This window comes from Podarcis bocagei (genome assembly GCF_964188305.1).
Source record: "Podarcis bocagei genome assembly, chromosome: 11".
Taxonomy (NCBI): domain Eukaryota; kingdom Metazoa; phylum Chordata; class Lepidosauria; order Squamata; family Lacertidae; genus Podarcis; species Podarcis bocagei.
In genome coordinates, this window is record NC_138136.1 from 65,744,284 (window position 1) to 65,764,395 (window position 20,112).

At 49.2% G+C, this 20,112-nt stretch overlaps 1 protein-coding gene across 1 annotated transcript; it reads left to right on the top strand.

Annotated features, from left to right (window-relative positions):
- Positions 1–609: 609 nt before the first annotated feature.
- LOC308597026 (solute carrier family 2, facilitated glucose transporter member 5-like) lies at positions 610–18,075 on the top strand. The gene is made up of 14 exons (XM_081212455.1): positions 610–818; positions 2,206–2,292; positions 5,179–5,277; positions 6,621–6,784; positions 7,931–8,055; positions 8,352–8,504; positions 9,564–9,689; positions 10,526–10,713; positions 12,158–12,268; positions 13,025–13,126; positions 14,501–14,576; positions 15,011–15,138; positions 16,801–16,977; positions 17,675–18,075. Exons 1-14 carry the CDS (start codon positions 729–731, stop codon positions 17,942–17,944), a joined length of 1,896 nt encoding a protein of 631 aa, XP_081068581.1. The 5' UTR covers positions 610–728; the 3' UTR covers positions 17,945–18,075.
- Positions 18,076–20,112: the final 2,037 nt, after the last annotated feature.

Here is a 20,112-nt window from a genome sequence, read left to right on the forward strand (position 1 = left end):
GGTTTCCGTCACGGTGTTATGTTGCGCCAGAAGCGGTTTAGTCATGCTGGCCACATGACCCGGAGAGCTGTCTGTGGACAAACGCCCGCTCCCTTGCCCTGAAAGTGAGATGAGCGCCGCAACCCCATAGTCGCCTTTGACTGGGATTAACCGTCCCGGGGTCCTTTACCTTTTTACCTTGCTAACAGCAACTTGCTAGATCAGGCCAGTGGCCCCTCTAGTTCAGCATCCTGTTCCCCAAAATTCCTTTGAGAAACCGGAAAGTAGGACCCGGGCGCAAGAGCACCCTTCTGTGGCATCACAGCCTCCAACTATGGAAGGACAGTACAACCATCTTGGCTTGTAGGCATTGATAGCCTTGTCGTCCATGAATTTGTCTAGACCTCTTATAAAGCCATCCAGTTTTGTGGCCATCACTGCCTTTAGTGGGAGGGAGTTCCACAGGTTAACTGCACACTGCATGAAGCAGTCCTTTCTTTTCTCTGTTCTGAATCTTCCAACACTCAGCTCCGACATGGGCGTCCTTTATTGGGCCTTCCAACTGTCAACAGCTTCCCCTGGAATGTTTCAGCCACCATCCCCTGATTGGCTCTTGCAACCTTCCGAATGACTTGTTTCAATGGGAAATAGAGCCTGGCTGCCTGTTCCGCCATTCACCAGTTCCGAAAGCTTGGGCTAGTCTGCATGTCCTTTGCCTCTCCGTCCCCTACCCAGCCTAAGAAGGAAGGATGGCTGCCAACAACCTAGAACTGGAGAACCAGTTGGACGTTCCAAATGCTGGACTCGAACCCTCGACTGCCAGCCTGACCGAGGATAAGGTATGATGGGAGATGTACACCAATGAGATATTCCGTGGGGCAAGGTTATCTCTGCACACAAATTCAACAGGGAGGACAGGGAAGGATGTACTGTAAGTGACATCCCATCAGAAGAGTCCGCTGGATCGGGTCAAAGGCCCCTCTAGTCCAGCTTCCTGTTCTTGCCATAGCCAACCAGTTGCCCCAATGGGAAGCCCACAAGCAGGACCTGAGTGCAGCAGCAACTCACCCTACTTGTGGTTCCCAGGCACTCCCAGGCATACTGCCTCCAACAGAGGAGATAGAACATAGCCATTGTGGTTAGTAGCCATTGTTAAACTCCGGAATTCAATGTCACAAGCTGTACAATGGCCACCAACTTGGATGCTTTACACTCCGGTGGCAAATTGATGGGGGATAAGGCTATCAGTGGTTTTTTGGCCTTGATGGTGTCCAGGGATTGTCAGGGACTGGACTGAGGAGGAATGGTAGGGGCCGACCTCCCTTCTCCTGAACCTTCCCTAGAACAGGAGGACAGTATAGATTTAGAACAGTGGTTTGCAGAAGGCCATAGTTCAGAGGCTACAGAAGGGAAATATTGGGAGAAGAACAGCAGGAAGAAGAAGCGCTGGGGGAGAAACAGCTGACAGACTCAGTGTCTTTGGAAAGCCTTCCTGAGCCCCCCTCTTCCAGGACTAGGTGGGCATTGAGAGTAGTAGAACAGAAAACTCAGAGGCAGAAAGCTCAGTTCAGCCATCGCAGGGATGACGGAGGGGGTTGGACTTTACTCTGAGCGACGCCATTATTTAATAGAGACTGCATTCCTTCCTCTCTCTCTCTCTCTCTCTCTCTCTCTCTCTCTCTCTCTCTCTGTGAATACTGAATAAATTACGTGGTAAGAACTCTTCTTGTTTATCTGCTTTTTGGCTGCCACCGGGATAGGGATCGGATTCCTTTAATTTATTTTAACCAGTGTGTATTTCTTACTCTGTATCTTATAACTGAACTTTTAAAATGTTGTAAGCTGCTTTGAATCCCTACTTGGGAGAAAGGCAGGGTATAATATATTTATACCTTATAATATTTTACCTTATAATATATTAAATAATGGTAACAACAACATTTGTTTGTTTGTTTGTTTGTTTGTTTATATGCCAACCAACCACCACTCTGGGTGGCTTCCAACAACTTAAAACACAGTATGACTTCATACATTAAAAACTTCCCTGAACAGGGCTGCCTTCAGATGTCTTCTAGAAGTTTGGTAGTTGTTTATTTCCTTGACATCTGACAGGAGGGCGTTCCACAGGTCGGCCACAACTCTCAAGAAGGCAACAACAGCAACAGAAGGCTAATGCTGTGTTCTAAAGTAATTTGCAGCAGTCGGTAACTTTTCCCTTTTCCCCAGGTAAGCCAGTCATCTGATACTCAGCATCAAAGATCCACGTCAAGCATTTCAACAAGGAGAAGAAAGTCCGTAGGATCCCGCAAAGGGGTAAGTTCAGAGGGTTTGTTCACCCAGCGAGGTTTTGTTAAACAAACTGATGTCTGTCTGTTTCCAGAATGCAAACAGGTCTGGCAGGAAATCCCATCAAATGTATTTATTTTATTTATTGGGGGCAGGGCGGGAATGTGTTAATGCGAAAACTCTTTTAAGGCTAAATGGGTTACATAGTAAAATGCAGTTAAAATGAGCAAAATGTTTCAAACCAAATATGCATAACTAAATCCTTTTGTCTGGGTCAGGCTGCTGTCTAAAATGATATAGCGAGGGTGCTTGCCTCATACAATATTATTGCTAAAACAAAGGAGAATAATTGAGGAAATCAAGGAGCAGAGCAGGGGGTAAGAGGACAAAATGCTTCCGGGTCTCTTTCACTGAGACCAGCAGGACATTTTTCAAATACAGTCATACCTCGGTTCCCGAACGCCTTGGGAGTTGAATGTTCTGGCTCCCAAACGATTGAAACCTGGAAGTGAGTGTTCCAGTTTCCGAACATTCTTTTGGAAGCCAAATGTCCGATGGGGCTTCCGCGACTTCTGATTGGCTGCAGGAGCTTCATGCAGCCAATCAGAAGCCGCACTTTGGTTTCCGAACATTTCGGAAGTCGAACGGACTTCCGGGAACGGATTCCGTTCAACTTCCAAGGTGCGACTGTACATGCATCTCAGATCAGATGCATATATAAGTGACTCCCGACTTTTGCAGCGGTTGCATTCCGGTGCCCCATTCACATAACTGAAAATCGCATAAGTGGGGAGCACCCTCCAAGCACCCTTTAAATGCCCTCTCGGACACTCTCTATCCAATCCAAATTAAAAAAAAATACTGTACCACAATATATCCACAATTGGAATTGGAGCTCTGGGCATAGCTGTCAACCGTCCCTTATTTGGCGGGAAACTCCCTTATCCCAGCACCGTTTCCCGCTGCTGTCCCTTATTGATGATGTCCCTTAAATTTCCAGGGTTTCAAAGGAAGCAGCTCCTCTCCCTCCCTGCCAGCCTGTTGCTTGGCTGCGTTGCTCACCCAATAAGGAGTCTAAGAACAACTGGGGGGGTGGAGCTTGCATGCCTTGTGCCGATCAAATCGGCCGCGTTGCCTGGGGACTCGCCTTTGCTCAGCACTTCCCAGCGGAGAGGTGACTGTGGTTTTCCTTGCTGCATCCCCTTTGCCGGGTTGCTGCGCTGTGGGAACCACCACTTGAGGCTTCGTTTGGCTGCTGCCTGGGCTTTCTGCCTTTGACTTGGAGGGGTTCAGTAGTTGAACATACCTGTGCTTGGAAAATCCCTTATTTTGGCTGCTGATCCCTTATTTTCGAGGCTGCTGGTCCCTTATTTTCAAATCTGTAAGTTGAGAGCTATGGCTCTGGGGCTGGCTGGATGCTGGAGGATGTGTGGCGAAGCAGCTGCTGCTGGGCTGCCACATGTACCAGCTGTTGGGCGGGGAGGCTGAGCAGCCTAAACAAAGCCCTGCTACATCTCCAGTCTTTTCTCCCCCCTCACTGAAGTCCCCTTCAGGCTCTGGGAAGGGTCTCCTTGCAACTCTCCAGCTCTCTCACTCCATTTCCTGGTATGAATTAAATTACTTAATTATTTTCCAGAGCTGCACAAGTGAGGAGCCCCCCCTCCCCCCGGTATTCTTTTCCCTGCACACTTTCTCTACACCACGTGTAAATATCATAGGGCACCCGTGTTGGAACCTGGTGACATTTATTTGTAAGCAGTCCTCTTACAACCTTCAAGCAGAGTGTTCATAAAAGCTTGCAATGTCAGCATTTAATAATGCTTTCTGGAATATTATAATAGGCAGTGCCTTTTTTCCAGGGGATACTCAAGGCACCTCTTTTTGTTGTTGTTGTTACAGTAAGTGCCACACTTTTTAACAACTTCATGGCAAGTACCGGCACCTATTTTTCTAGGGGGAAAGCACTGGTAATTGGTGGTTTAAAGATTTAAAGGTACCACTGGGTGCAAACTGCCCATGGATCCTCTAATCCATCAGAAACACCAGAAATTAATGGTAAAAATGTAAGAACATAAGAACCTCCTGAATCAAGCCAATGACACATCTAGTCCTATATTCTTTAATTAATTCTAATTATTAGTTTGCTTAAAGTACTTATTAATGTCTGCAAATTAGAACAAGAAAGGGAATTTTTGTTTGCATGCAAACAAAAGAAAAGAACAGGAAAACATACTGCAGGAAACCAGGGTTTTTGCAATATAGCACGCCTTTATTTTATTTACAAATGAAGACACCCATGACTGTATGGTGCTTCCTGTTTATCCCAAGGTGTGGATTTTGTGAAAGTATGTTTATGTTGACATATATTCTTTGTCTTTAAATTTCTGTTGGGGTACTAGCAGTTGGGAAGCAAGGGAAACAATGGTGTCGACTTTTCATTCCTTCATTTGTATGTGAATTCCTTAGTTTATGGAAATGTTTCCTTGCAGGAAGAACCCTAATAATAGTAGTAATAATAATAATAATAATAATAATAATAATAATAATAATAATAATAATAATAGATTATTTATACTTCCCCAGCCACTCTGGGCGGCTTCCAAAAAAATATTAAAATACTGTAATACATCAAACATTAAAAGCTTCCCTAAACAGGGCTGCCTTCAGATGTCTTCTAAAAGTCTGGCCTTTCCCACTTACAGATGTTTGCGCTGCTGAAATGTCTGGCCCGGATCCTTGCTCTTTGGATTTCTCTGCTAGACCAAACCAGGACAGCATCAGACCTCTCTTTTACTATGTGTTTAACTTTCTTTTTCTGAAGTTCTACATGTATTGAATCAACCATCAATTTAAAAGGATGCTTTGCCCTCTACACTCAAAGGCCTCAGTATCTGCTTCTGCTCCTTCCCATAGGCGCTGACAAGGCAGCTTCTGCTGGTTACCCTGCTTACTTCCTCTGGCTCATCTCTACAATATGGTTACAACCTCTGGGTGGCCAGCCACCCATCTACGGTAAGATCAGACATGTAGTGGTCTGGGATTGCAGAGGGTCAAAGATCTGTTACTATTTCTGCAGCAGGGACCCCGTGTCATCTGAAACAGCATGAAACAGGAGCTTTTTAGCCACCCGTCAAAAAACGAGCCAGCAGCAAACTCTTTATTAGCAAAAACACAATTTGCACAGCATTGGCTGAGTGTCAGGCCTAGTGAGCACAGCAGCTCATCTCTGTTAGGCCTTATCCCATCAAATCCCTGCCTCTCCAAGTACCATCGTCTCCAGGGCTTTCCCCAAGCAATCAGAGACTACTCCTGCACGCAACCTGCCACTGCTCCACCCGTTTCAGCCCTCTTCTGGTTCTGGGAGACAAGCAGGGAGGGAAGCTTGTCGTAGCAGGAAGGAGAGACACACACGACTCTTCACCAACCTGGCTCTTGGCCTCTCCCCTCCCACTTGCCGATTTCAGCTTCTGCCTCTGATTCCAGACTTCTCTCCGCAATCAAGTCAGCGGGAGTCAGCATCTGAAACGCTGCTGCTTAGGGTGATATGAAGGGTCAATTGTGCAAGGCCACCTACACCTCGTCGGTAGCAATTCTATCTTCCGCATTTCCGCGACAGTGCCAATTTGCCCTCAAATTTAAAACCCAGCCAACGAAAATCCTCCAGGCGAATGGGCAGCACCCAAAATGCCCACACCATGTGTCCCATGTCCCATGAGATTATGCTTCACAGCAGGAGGAAGCAGGGGAGGTGGTTTGGGAAGCTGCCCTTTGTTGTTTAGTCGTTTAGTCGTGTCCGACTCTTCGTGACCCCCTGGACCAGAGCACGCCAGGCACTCCTGTCCTCCACTGCCTCCCGCAGCTTGGTCAAACTCACGCTGGTAGCTTTGAGAACACTGTCCAACCATCTTGTCCTCTGTCGTCCCCTTCTGCTTGTGCCCTCAATCTTTCCCAACATCAGGGTCTTTTCCAGGGAGTCTTCTCTTCTCATGAGGTGGCCAAAGTATTGGAGCCTCAGCTTCAGGATCTGTCCTTCCAGTGAGCACTCAGGGCTGACTTCCTTAAGAATGGATAGGTTTGATCTTCTTGCAGTCCATGGGACTCTCAAGAGTCTCCTCCAGCACCAGAATTCAAAAGCATCCATTCTTCGGCGGGAAGCTGCACAACCTGTTCCAAATCTATACTGTCCTCCTGCTGGGATGTTTCAGGCTCCCACCATTCCTCCTCAGCGCGGCCCCTGACACTATTGCACAAAGGAGTTGATTGCATACCAGAAATTTATTTGTGGGCAAATCAAATCTATTAAAGGGCTCTGCTCCCCCAGTGCAACCATTCTTATCTGTTCCTCCCTTTCCTAGCTCATATCAAACTTTTACAATGGCACGTATCAACAGAGGAAGAAGGCCAACGTAGGCGAAGAAGACTATATTGATTTCCTCTACACTTTCACCATTGCAATCTATTCCCTTGGAGGCCTGATTGGGTCCCTTCTGGTCAGCTTCATGGTGGACAGATACGGCAGGTAAAGAGGGAATATGTTTATGGGGCTATGGCACAGGGGTGGGTCCTTTTAGGCTTTGCAGGCCAGATGCTTCTCTGGTTCTAGCCTTGGAGCTGCTTGCCTGTCAGTCGTCAAATGTCACAATGGCATTAGGTGATTGGGTGCTTTGAAGTCCCAATGTCAGGACTTCAAAGCATCACACAGGAGCCCATGGTCGTGCTCTGAAGTGCCCAAGGCTTCCGTTTTAACCAAGCTGACGGGTGGTAGAACCTATGTCTGATTTCCCTTGCCAATGCCACTTTAAGGCTCCTCCCCGTGCGTTGGCAGCTATGCCTCTATTTGCCCCACACCTGACGTTACATATGAGGTCAAGCAAGGACAAGTGGGTGTGGTTTGATGGAAATAGTCTCATAGGCCAACTCTGGCTTGTGGGCTGGAGATTCCCCGCCCCTGTGTAGTGGGGTAGGAGGTGTTTATTAGGGGACATTTTGGGGGGGGGGGTGGATGCAAACAGATGTGAAAATGTGGAGAGCTGAAAAAGTAGGAAATGGAAATAAACAGATTTGCCCATCCCTAGCCAAGATGCAAAAGCAACTTAAATAGAAATACTTGCAAGTATCAGATTGGCTTAGGTTTTAAATATGTGATGTTATAGAATAATATGCTTAAAGTTAATATGAAAAGAAAGAAAGATGTTACTTGACTAAGTAAATTTTATGAGAAATTAGTTTTGGAAAACCGTTACAAGGATACACATTGAAACTCAGCCAGGGAGACTCGAGGAAGTCACTTAACAATGTTAACAAAAGTGGAATTATTACAGTTAGGATTTATGTTTGTTTGTTTGTTTGTTTATAAATTTGGAAAATCAATAAAAAAATTGGGGGGGGGGAGATGCAAAAGCAAGTTGCTAGTCCATGTGAAGTTGGCAGCTGAAGTCTCAGACGTCAAAGGTGGGGGTTGAATGGGGTTTACAGTAGTTGGGGGTTTCCAGGAGCTCTCCTGCCTTGCATAGCTCCTTATCCTTCCCATAACTATTAAAAATAGACCAAATTGCCCACCAAAAGACCTTACTGCAATTCAACAGCTCCTCTCCTGCTTGTTTGATGCTACTGTACATGTATTGGCTCCCTCTACCTCTCCTACCCCTTTTCCCTGTCTTTTCAGGAAAGGAGCCTTGGTAATAAATAACATTATGTCCATATTCTCTGCTGGCTTCATGGGATGTTCTGCTGTGATACATGCCTATGAATACACCATATTTTCACGCTTGGTCACTGGAATGTGCTCAGGTGAGAGAGGGCCCTGGGCTTAGTGCTTTTAGTAAAGCCACTTCAATAATGCAAGGGGCATTATCAGGGTTCAGTTCCAGCCAGGCAGGAAGCACTGGAGGAGGGTTACATCATGCACCAATCTCCACTACCCAACATGCAGGGGCACAGAATGCCACTCTTCAGAAATCCACCCAATGCTGGGGTGAACATCAATTGGCCACCTCCACCCAGCGGGAGAACCTCCTATGTTCCTTGAAAATGTTGCTGTGTCCCATCCATGCTGTTAATCGTCCCTTTGTCTACCATCTAACCAGGCATGTTCTCCTGCATCGTCCCACTATACCTTGGAGAGATATCCCCTAGAAACATGAGGGGGTCCATTATGACGGTCCCCATGATCTTTGTCACCATTGGCGTCATGGTCTCACAGATCCTTAGTCTTCAAGAGCTTCTCGGGACTGAGAAAGGTAACCTTGGCAGATCATCACAAGGGATGTTGGAGAGTTTCAGCAGAAACAGAAAAGGAAGCAGGACTTGCGGGTGCTGCTGGCCAGGATGGCGATGCTCGGCCTCCACAGTTCCAAATACCTGTTGCTGGAAGCCATAGGAGGGAATAGGGGTCTAATCCTGCTTGTGGGTTTCCCACAGGAATCTGGCTGGCCACTGTGAGATGAGGATGCTAGACTAGATGGGCCATTGGCCTGATCCAGCAGAGGTCTTCTTATAAACTTATGTTTATGTGATGATGATGAGGATCAGGGGAGCCAACTTGGGTCCCAGATTATGGGTGCCCAGTGTGCGTGAAGCCATGATGTCAGGTTGTAATGGGATGCCATGATGTCACGCCCGCCCCCTGGCCTCAGAACGTGATTTGTGGTGGTACCAGAAGTCAGGTTCCAAGACCTCACAACACCTCGGAAAGCCCCCCAATTTCTGTTGCCCCTGGAAGTTGGCTTCCAAGGTCTCAGAAGTTCTCAGAAAGCATCTCTGAGGCCTTGGAGATGCTGTCTGAGGCCTTGCAAGACCTCAGAAGTTGTGGGGGGAGGCCCTACTGTGTGGGTGCTGAGCACCCACAACAATTTTTTTGTGGGTACTCAGGCATCCAGAGCCCCCCATACGTGGCGCCCCTGATGATGATAACTTTATTATTTATATACCACCCATTTGACTGGGTTACCCCAGCCGCTCTGGGCGGCTCCCAACAAAATATATTCTCTGGAAGGGTCAGGCTGGGGAGGCGGTCTCCACCATTCCTTCTCTGCCCAGTCCATTCCGCAATTTGCATCGAGTTATGCTACTACGAACAAAATGTAGCAGCGTACTGGCAACATAATTTCCGTCATTAATTGGACAAATGCCGTGGGTTACATAATTCACACACAGTGGACAGTGAGAGGGAAAATACTGTTTTTGGCAGAAAGCAAACTGCAGAGGAAAGGAAACAGTGCCGCTTGAGTTGGAAAGAGGGCGGAAAGGAAAGGGATGCCTTCTCTCACCCCCAGTCGTAACTGCATCTTCTTGTACAGGTTGGCCGCTATTGCTGTGCTTCACTGGAATCCTGGCGGTGTTTCAAGTCATCATCTTGCCCAGCTTCCCCGAAAGCCCAAGGTTTCTCCTGATTCAGAGGAACGATGAGGTGAAAGCCAGGCAAGGTACAATCGCCCTGAGTGCACAGGAACATTACGGCATGGGGACCCTACATAGAGGCCTGTGGGAGTTTCCGGGCAAAGGCTGGCAGCTCCCGCTCTCCCATATGCAGCACTGGGAGCATCCTCAGACTTTCCCAGGAGACACAAGGGGGCGAGGAAGATAGGAAGCTTCTCCCAGTCCCACCAAGAGATGCCGGGACTGAAACTTTAACCTTTTGCACGCAAAGCTGTGGCCAGAGCTGGCCCAGCCATTGGGCAGGGTGAGGCCATTGCCTCAGGGAACAGAAGCCCTACCAGGTAGCACCCCTATGGGCACCCTGCCTGCCCTTCCATCTTTGCTGTTGGCACTGATTTCAGGCAAGATCATGTCCACTTGGGGCAAGAGCTCGCCTGAAATCACACAAGATCTTGTGGAGTGCGCACGATCTCACACGATTTGGGGCGAGAGCTCTCCGCCCCCCCCCCCCGTCAGTGCACTCTTGCTTGAAATCAGCGTTGGTGGCGGTGGCGCTTCTCTGTCGGTGGCAGGGTACTTGGAGGTGGCAGAGCAGGCAGGGGCAGCAGGAGCAGCAGGGCAGGGTGGTAACCCATAGGAACTTAGGAAGCTGCCTTATCCTGAGTCAGACCATTGGGCCATCTGGCTCAGTAAGAAGAGGCATTGTCCACACTCCCCAAGGTATAAGGCAGGGGTCCCGTCCCCCCCACCAATCCCTACCTGGAGATGCCAGGGATTGAACCTGGGACATACAAAGCTCTCCCACTCTTCTTCCGCAAGGTTGTTTCTTCATCTCTTCCAGCCCTGGTGGCTAAGCATAGATCCTTTCCCCGCTCCCCTCCAGTCTTGCAGAGGCTGAGATGCCAGGAGGACGTGGAGAGTGAGCTTGAGGAGCTCCACCAGGAGAACGTCTCAGTAAGGGTGGAGAAGGAGATGAATGGGATGAAGCTGCTGTGCAACCAAGCCATGCGTTGGCAATTCATCTCCGTGGTCATCCTCATGAGTGCCCAACAGCTCACAGGTGTCAATGCGGTAAGAGAGGCAGCTTCCCAGTTGGGTTAGAAGGCTGAGCAAGTGTTAATTTTCATCCGAACAAGCACTCATGCAGAGATGCAGCAGGGAACCTCCTTTTCTGCATGGTGATCCCAGCTCCCAGAAGACTCTAGTCCAGGTCTAAGGCACCTGTGGACTCCCAGTGGCTGCTGAACTACAGCTCCCATAATCTCTAGCTATTGGACAGGATTGCGGGGGCTGATGGGAGTTGCAGTTGTGCAACATCCTGAGGGCCGACGTTTCCCCATCCCTGGACTAAAGGCTCCTGGAAGCTGAGAACATCACCCAGGAAAAAAGAGGTTCCCAGCTGTGTCACTGTATGTATGAGTGGCTGCTTTGGCTCAGAGAAAAGGCGAGCCATAGGTGGCTCAATAGAGTTGCCTAAAATTATGCAAGGTGTGCAAAAAGTAGAGAGAAGTTTTTGTCCACCTCTCATCTACAGATGGAGGAGAAATTTGATTTGGCCTTCATTTCAGTGCGGACTTGCCTGATTCATACTTTCTGAAGCAGTATCAGAACCAAAAGACAGCCCTCCATCAAAATCGGCACTCCTTTGAATTTTGCAATGCAGTTCTCTGTCGTATTAACTAACAAGTCCAAAAGTGCATACGGTAGGATTAAAGTGTGCATTAAGGTGCATCTACTGGAGAAAATAACAGAAAAATATGTATTATATTATATGTATTATATGTGCATATTAGGGAAAACTGAATCCAAAAATATGTTTAACTGGGAGAAAAATGCACTAAAAGGCTGATGATTTTTTAGGAGGACTTAGCAGAAAATTAAAAAAGCATGCTGGTGAAGAATAAATGTGTAGAACTGGAACCCCAACTTGGAAAAATGTGAAACCGGGAGAAATCAAAATGGACAGATTTAGCCATCCCTAACCACAAGGGTTGGTGGGATTTTGACTCCAGCTGCCACAATCCTCCCTGCTTCTTGGGCCATGCTGTCTGGGGCTGATGGGAGCTGTAGTCTAGCAATATCTGGAGGGCCACAGGTTCCACAACTGCTCTGGAGTTTGCAGAGCAGGCCTCCTCCTACACACATGGGTTAATGACATGTTGCAGAATAGAAGGACCGTGTATATATATCCCAGGATGCATTTCACTCGCTCCCACAAAATGCTGGCAGTCTGGGAGTTAAGAGCATCAGAAGATGAGAAGAGCCTCCTGGATCTGGCCAATGGCCCATCCAGTCTAGCATCCTGTTCTCACAGCGGCCAAGCAGATCCCTCTGGGAAACCCGCCAGCAGGTCCCATGCCCAAGAGCCCTCTCTTCTCTGAGGGTTTCCTTGTGGTCCGCTGCACCTGGCAGCCCTCATGGCAACAAGCAGCCATTGAAAGCCCTGGTTTTGTCCAATCTTCTGCCATCAGTGCCTCCGGTTGGAGGGCATTCCATAGTTGTGGTTTGCTTCCAGGTATTCTATTACTCAGAGAGAATCTATGCAACTTTGAGGTTCAAGAAGCAGGAAGCCCGGTATATCACTGTGTTGTCAAGTATTTTCATCGCAATCTCGCTGATGATCGTGGTAAGCCTCTCTCTCTCTCTCCCTTCCTCAAAGTTCCAATCTGTTTCAAAGGGTGTTAAAATTGCGCTGTTGTCACTTGAAAGAATCCCTGGGGGAACCTTCTGCACATGCCCACATAGGACATGTGAAGATGCTCCAAGTGTCCCTATTTTCCAGGGACAGTCCTGGATTTACAGAAGCTGTCCTGGTTTTCCTTAGGACGTCCCTATTTCCATCAGAGAAATATTGGAGGGTAAAGTAAAGGGAACGAACCTCTGGACAGTTAAGCCCCCTCAAAGGTGACTATGGGGTGCGGAGCTCATCTCGCTTTTCAGGCCCAGGGAGCCGGCGTTTGTCCCCGGGTCATGTAGCCAGCATGACTAAACCGCTTCTGGCGCAACGGGACACCGTGACGCAAACCAGAGTGCACAGAAACGCCCTTTACCTTCCCGTCGCAGCACTACCTATTTATCTACTTGCACTGGAGTGCTTTCAAATTGCTAGGTTGGCAGGAGCTGGGACAGAGCAAGAGGAGCTCACCCCGTCGTGCGGATTCGAACCGCCAATCTTCTGATCAACAAGCCCAAGAGGCTCAGTGGTTTAGACCACAGTGCCACCCGCGTTGGAGGGTATATGGAATTATGGGACCCCTGCGCCATCTAAAGGCAGCCCTGTGTATGGAAGTTACCTCTGTTGATTCCTGGTGGCCTCCTTTTATTCTCTTTCTCATTTCTGCACACAAACTCTCTCTTTCTTCTCTGTTCTTATACCCTCTAGGTTTATACAGTAGACTTTGTGGGGCGAAGGATACTCCTCCTCACTGGATTAGCGATATGCAGCATCCTCTGCATTCTGTTAACCATGACCCTCGAACTTCAGGTTTGCTGCTCAAAACCTGGTGTGATTTAGAGAGTGTCACCCAGCAAGCGAAGGGCTGTAGCTCCATCACAGAGCACCTGCTTGGCATGCAGAAGGTGCCAGGTTCAGTCCACCGCAGCCTCTGAAACCCTGAAGAACCGTGATAGCCAGTGTGATGCAGTGGTTAAGAGCGGTAGACTCGTAATCTGGGGAACCGGGTTCGTGTCTCCGCTCCTCCACATGCAGCTGCTGGGAGAGCTTGGGCCAGTCACACTTCTCTGAAGTCTCTCAGCCTCACTCACCTCAGAGTGTTTGTTGTGGGGGAGGAAGGGAAAGGAGAATGTTAGCCGCTTTGAGACTCCTTAGGGTAGTGATAAAGCGGGATATCCCACTCCAGTGTAGACCAGGGTTTCCCAAACTTGGATCTCCAGCTGTTTTTGGTCTACAGTTCCCATCATCCCTTGACCACTGGTCCTGCTAGCTAGGGATGATGGGAGTTGTAGTCCAAAAAGAGCTGGAGACCCAACCCAAGTTTGGCAAAAACCTGGTGTGGACCAAACTGAGCCAGATGGAGCGTTGGTCTCCTTCAGGATAAGGCAGCTGAAAATCCACTCAGATCTGGTGTCAGGTGGAAGAGCAGGAAGGAATGATGTTGGCGGGTCTTTCCTGCAAAAATGTATCTGCCTCTTGCATTCCCAGCCCTCGATGCTCTGCTGCAAGTGCCTTGGAACGTAACCCCCACATAAATGCCGAGTTGCCTGTATCTTAATCCAGGGGTGGGGTCACTCAGGCTGGGGAAGGGGCGCAAATGTGGCCCTCTGGGTCTCTTTGCCTGGCCCTCAGAACACTCGCTAGGCCACACCCGCTCTCACCAGGCCACACCACTCTCTGGCTGTGCTTTAACCAGGAGGGTTTTTTGCCTGTCCGGAACGTATCCTTGAACCCTGATCGTGCCTCTTGCTTGTCTCGATGGAGTTTAGAGAGACGTGTGAATGTGAGCGAAACCAGCTTACCGGGAAAGGGATATTCCGATGAAACATTTGGAAGTACCGGTACTTTCTGACACTAAGAGCTGCTCGACAGGAGAACAGATTTTCTCTCGGAAGGTGGTGGGCTCTCCTTTTGGGGAGGCTTTTAAATGTTGGATGGCCACCAGTCAAGGCTTCTTTAATTGTGATTCCTGCATTGCAAGGGGTTGAACTAGATGACCTGGGGAGGACCCGTCCAACTCTAGAAGCCCTTGTCCACCCACTTTTGCCTCTGTCCCACCCGCCACTGAATTGTGGTTCGGAAGGCCCTCAGTCTGAGAAGTGCTCCTCCCTCCTGCTTTAATTTAAGGTGTGCCAGGCACTCTCATTCATACATGTCTGAAGAACGCTCAACTTTCTCCCACAGGAAACCATGCCATGGATGACATACGTCACTTCAGTCTTTTTCCTCATCTTGATCTTTGGGCACATCCTTGGGCCAGGTAAGGACTCAGGTGACCTAGAGAGTTCCTTCAAAGAGGCAAACAGGGCGGGCCACTTGTTTTATTTCTGTTTAAGTGTTTTTTTTAAAAAAAAAATTATTGAAAAACAAAGAGTACATAATTACAAGTGCACAGAGTAAGATTAGTCATAAAAAGAAGAAAAAATGGTACCCATGTAGAAAACAAAACTAATAATAATAATAATAATAATAATAATAATAATAATAATAATGATTCTATATATTACCAGTATGCCCTGTGACGTTTTAGAACTATATATCGTTCTAATAATGCTTAAAAGGTCAGTGTAGATCCAGCCAAGTTTTGAACTAGGCACGCAAGAGCTCTTTAACTGCACCAGTTCCGTTCGAATCGCTATGGATGAATGAGCAAGTCCATGAAAAACAGCCTCGAAACCTTTCTTCCCCGCCCAGGTCCCATACCCAACGTCATCATACTGGAGCTGTTCCTCCAGCCATCCCGCTCCATAGCCTTCATGCTCGGGGGCTTTGTGCACTGGTTCCTGCACTTCATTATGGGGATGATATTCATTCAGATAGAGGTGAGTTGTTTGGATGAGAAGAGGGGGTGGTCTGAACTGGTTCGGGAGCACAGGAAGACGCCTTCCACTGAGTCAGGCCATTGGTCCATCTAACTCACCCAGGTGAGGAGCTTTTGGCCTTCCAGGTGTTGCTGAAGCTCTTCCCTTGTAGGCTCGTCAAACCAGAGTCTGCACATCTTCCAGAAACTACAAATGATGTTGAATATTTTTAATGAAACTACCTGGAGGTGGACATAATATTTCTTACCTATATATTGCATTTATATCCCACCTATCCTCCCAGAAGCTCCAGGCGGCTTGCCTGGGTCTCCCCTGCACTTTTCCATTTCATCCTCACAAAAACCCTGCAAGGTACTTAGGCTGAGGGTTCATGACTGGCCTAAAGTCGCCCAGTGAGCCCCATGGAGCAGTGGAGATTTAAACCCTGGTCTCCCAGCTCCTGGTTCAACACTATAACCACTCCACCCCACTGGCTGTGTACCAGGGGTGGGGAAATACTGGCCCGCAAGATGTTGCTGAAATAAGTCCTACTCCAGGGAGAGCTGCCGAAATTAATGGACTTTAGTAGTTAGCCATGTCCATTCACCTCAATGGGTCTACTTTGAGTAGGACTATCTGTATATATTTTTGTTGCTGGCATCTCGGGAGTCAAATGGAGTGGGGGTGAAGTCAAACCGCTGCATTAGTAGCACCAAAGTGACCTCTCTGGGGTGTAAGCCTGGGTAGAGTGTATGGAGCTCCTGAGCTGCCAAGAAGTCAAGACACTTGACATCATCAGCCTCAATGATGTAGTCCAAAGGAAAGCAAAGTAATACGCCGGGCACCAGCTTGGCTGCAGGAGTTGCCAGAAGGAGGCATACAAGGCACCACACAACCATCTTAGGGACTCCACTCTAGATTTGTGTAGGGTTTTCTCCTTAGCCTTTTCTTCTCCTGAAGATATCCCACAATGCTGCAGAGGTTTAGGACAGGAGTCAGCAACCTTTTTCAGCCGTGGGTTGGTCCACCATCCCTCAGACCTTGTGAGGGGCCGGACTATATTTTTTTTGGGGGGGGGGGATGAACGAATTCCTATGCCCCACAAATAACCGAGATGCATTTTAAATAAAAGGACACATTCTACTCATGTAAAAACGTGCTGATTCCTGGACCGCCCGTGGGCCGGATTGAGAAGGCGATTGGGCTGGATCTGGCCCCCGGGCCTTCGGTTGCCGGCCCCTGGTTTAGGATAACAGTTTTCCTTCTCCTAGGTGGGTTGCCTTCCCAGGTTGACGAGTCCTATCCGCTCCTCACCGGAAGTTGGACTCAGGGAGCTTTCCAAGGTCTCGGAACCTGATTACCACCGCAAATCAGTTTCCGAGGCCGGAGAGCGAGGCTGCATGACGTCATGAGGTCAGGTTACGACCTGACATCCTGACTTCATGCACGCTGGGCACCCATAATCAGGAGCCCAAGTTGGTTCCCCTGATTATCATCATCATCATCACCACCACGTAAACATAAGATTATAAGAAGACCTCTGTTGGATCCGGCCAATGGCCCCTCTAGTCTAGCACCCTCATCTCACAGGGCCAGCCAGATGCCTGTTATATCTTGTGGCTATGCCCATCTCCCTTCCCACCCCCACCCCTCTCATTTTCTTACTTCAACGTTCCTTTCTAGACACGGATTGGTTCCTACACCTTCCTCCTCTTCTGGCCTCTCTGCATGTTCAGCTTCGTTTACATCTTCAAGGTGATCCCAGAAACCAACGGCAAGACCTTTCTGGAAAACAAGAAGTACATGTCGTCAATGGCCAAGAAGGTGAAGGTCCAGGTGCAGGTCCGGCGGACGTCACAGGTACCGTATTTTTCGTCCCATAGGACGCTCCGTCCCATAGGACGCACCTAGTTTTTTTGGGGGGGAATAAAGGAATTTCCCCCCCCCTTTATTTACCCCACAAAAGCAGGTCGGGGAAACCGAACCAGGTCGAGGAACAGCGGGATGGCGGTGCTGCGCCTCCCTGCTGTCCCCTGAACTTGTGGGGCTGGCCGATGTCTGCCCGGCGCGAGGGGCGCTGTGCTTCAGGGTGTCCCACCCGCCGGGCGGCAGGCTGCTATCCGCGGCGTGGGGAGCCCTGCGGGGAACTCCTGCAGGGCTCCCCACGCTGCGGATGTGTTCCCGAAGCGCCGGGTGCTCTGCTTTCAGGGCGCCCGGCGCTCCGGGAATCAGGCTGCTATCCGCAGCCTAGACATCCCTGCGGGACCTCCCGCAGGACTGCCTAGGCTGCGGATGTGTTCCTGAAGCCTGGAGAGCGAGAGGGGTGGGTGCGCACCGACCCCTCTCGCTCTCCAAGCTTCAGCGAAAGCCTGCATTCGCCCCATAGGACGCACCCAGATTTCCCCTTCATTTTTGGAGGGGAAAAAGTGTGTCCTATAGGGTGAAAAATACGGTATTTTTAATCTTTTGTTGGAAGCCGCTCAGAGTGGTTGAGGAAACCCAGCCAGATGGATGAGGTATAAATAAATTATTATTTTTATTATTATTATTACTACAGGACAAGGACAGAAGGCGGTCAACACGCCACAGCGTCAGAAGCGACAGTGTCAGGCGGGATAGCATCAGACCCGATAGCGGCAGACGGGAAAGCGGCGGCAGACGGGAAAGCGGCGGCAGACGGGATAGCGGCAGACGGGAAAGCGGCGGCAGACAGGATAGCAGCGCCAAACGGGATAGTGGCTCCAAACGGGGTAGCAGCGCCAAACGGGATAGCATGAAACACAAAGAAAGCCTCCAAAGAAAACAAAGACCGTCCGTCGTTTCTTAATGCTACCTGCCCTTCGCTGGTATACGAATGACGGTTGCTTCTCTTCCTATCCAAAGCCTACTCTTTTTCTGTTCAGACTTTTCTACTCTCCTACCATGAATTACTGCTATTATTATACTACCAAATACACACCTAATTGGAGAGTCAATTATATATCTAGATATAAAATCACATTAGAAACAGGTAACAAAGAAAAGACAATCATTCTCAAACACCACAGTGCAATACTTTATACAGCAGTCCCTCACTATATTCAGGGTTTGGTTCCAAGGGTTCATGTACACATGAAAATCAAAGCAGTGGCGTAGCGTGGGGGGTGCAGGGGGGGCCGGCCGCACCGGGCGCAACGTCTGGGGGTTAGGGTTAGGGGGCGCAAATCCACGGGTTAGGGGGCGCAAATTACTTGCCTTGCCCCGGGTGCTGACAAGCCACGCTACGCCACTGAATCAAAGCGAATCCTTGGCGCTGCGCCACTCCTCCAGCAAGGCAGAGAGCTTAAAAGGTCATTTTGCACCAGGTCCACTCAGGATTACCTGGCACAAAATGAGCTTTTAAGCTCTCTGACTTCCTTGCAGGGTAAGGCCCTCTCAGTACGCTGGCTCTGGAAGGCTACGAATGCTCGCATGAGACCACGCGGGGAACTTGCATTGCTCCTCAAGACCTCGTGAGAACATCCCAGAGCTTTCCAGAGTCGGTGTGCCCAGTGGGTCTTGACCAGCAAGCTTAAAAGCACTTTTCACACCGGGTGGCCCCCGACCGACCTGGCACTCTAACCATGACACCACCCTGGCTCTCTGGTCATCAGTCTCCAACTCTGCCTCCACCCCTACCTGTTCAGCCCCTTCCCCTTGCTGGTCAAGAGGGGCAGGGGAGAGAGTCAGCAGTTCTGCCCCCCCCCCCTTGTACCTGACACAGGGACCTTCCTCTGCCGTCCCTAGGTGCCAATCTTACAGCCCGTCACCTGCTCCTCCTTCTTCCTCCCATCTTGGGCTGCCAAACCAGGCCAGATTCCAGGGCCTGCCAAGGATATTTTGACACCTGAGGCAAACCACAAAATGGTGGGGGGCACCTCCCAAAGGGCAAAAGGGGTGAGGGAAGATCTAATATCAGGAACAAGGAAGAAATGACAATCTGTATCAAAAGCAAGGGTGGGAAGAGACGAGCAGTGCCTCCTATTTGCCAGGATGCCTCTGTAATAGTAATAATAATAATAATTTATTTATACCCCGCCCTTCCCGGTTCAAAAACTGGGCTCAGGGCGGCTAACAACAAATTTAAAACACTTAATTGTAAAAGCAGCATAAAATACAGCATAAAAACATGAATAACAATAAAATTCAAAATTCAGAAATCAATTTAGGGGAAATAAGCATTAGATAACCCCCAAGTCTAGCTGGCTGAATTGGTCCTACTTGGGCCAGCAAGGAGGCCAGGGGAGAATTAGCTGTGGGGTCTCAGAGCGGGTGATCTTCATTAAAGGGGGGGGGGGAGAGAAGGGAAATAAAAGATCAGGCTGAATTCAGATTAAAGGCCAGTGGAATAGCTCTGTCTTACAGGCCCGATGGAAGGAGGTTAAATCCTGAAGGGCCCTAGTCTCATGGGACAGAGCATTCCACCAGGTCGGAGCCATCACTGAGAAGGCCCTGGCCCTGGTGGAGGATAGTCTGACTTCCTTAGGGCCCGGGACCTCTAAACTGTGGTTATTCATGGACCTTAGGTCCTCTGTGGGGCAGACCAGGAGAGGTGGTCCCGTAAAGAGAGGTGGCATTGGGGGGTTGCTGGCTTCCAAGGAGCATGCTGGGGCTGTTGCTCTCACCATGGCAGGGGCAGCAGCCAATGCATTCGCTGGAGGCCGAATCTGCTGTCCCTATGAATGCTGCCTCCTAAGGCGGTTGCCTCAACTTGCCTCATGGTTGGGCCGGCCTTGCCAAATCCTGACAGGACTGAGGGGCCCACAACAGTCAGCTTTGTCATTTACACAATTTCCCAGTTCCCACCCACCCAATCTACTGGAGTTGGGAGATTTTTGTTTTTCCAGAATTGGGCCTTGCATCATCATCATCATCTTGTCCCAATCAGCACACAACTGAGCCTTTCTGTATTAGGGGCTCTTAGCTTCTTGTTTGCAATGTTTTGAGATTTCCTGTGACTGCATCCGGGAGAACTGC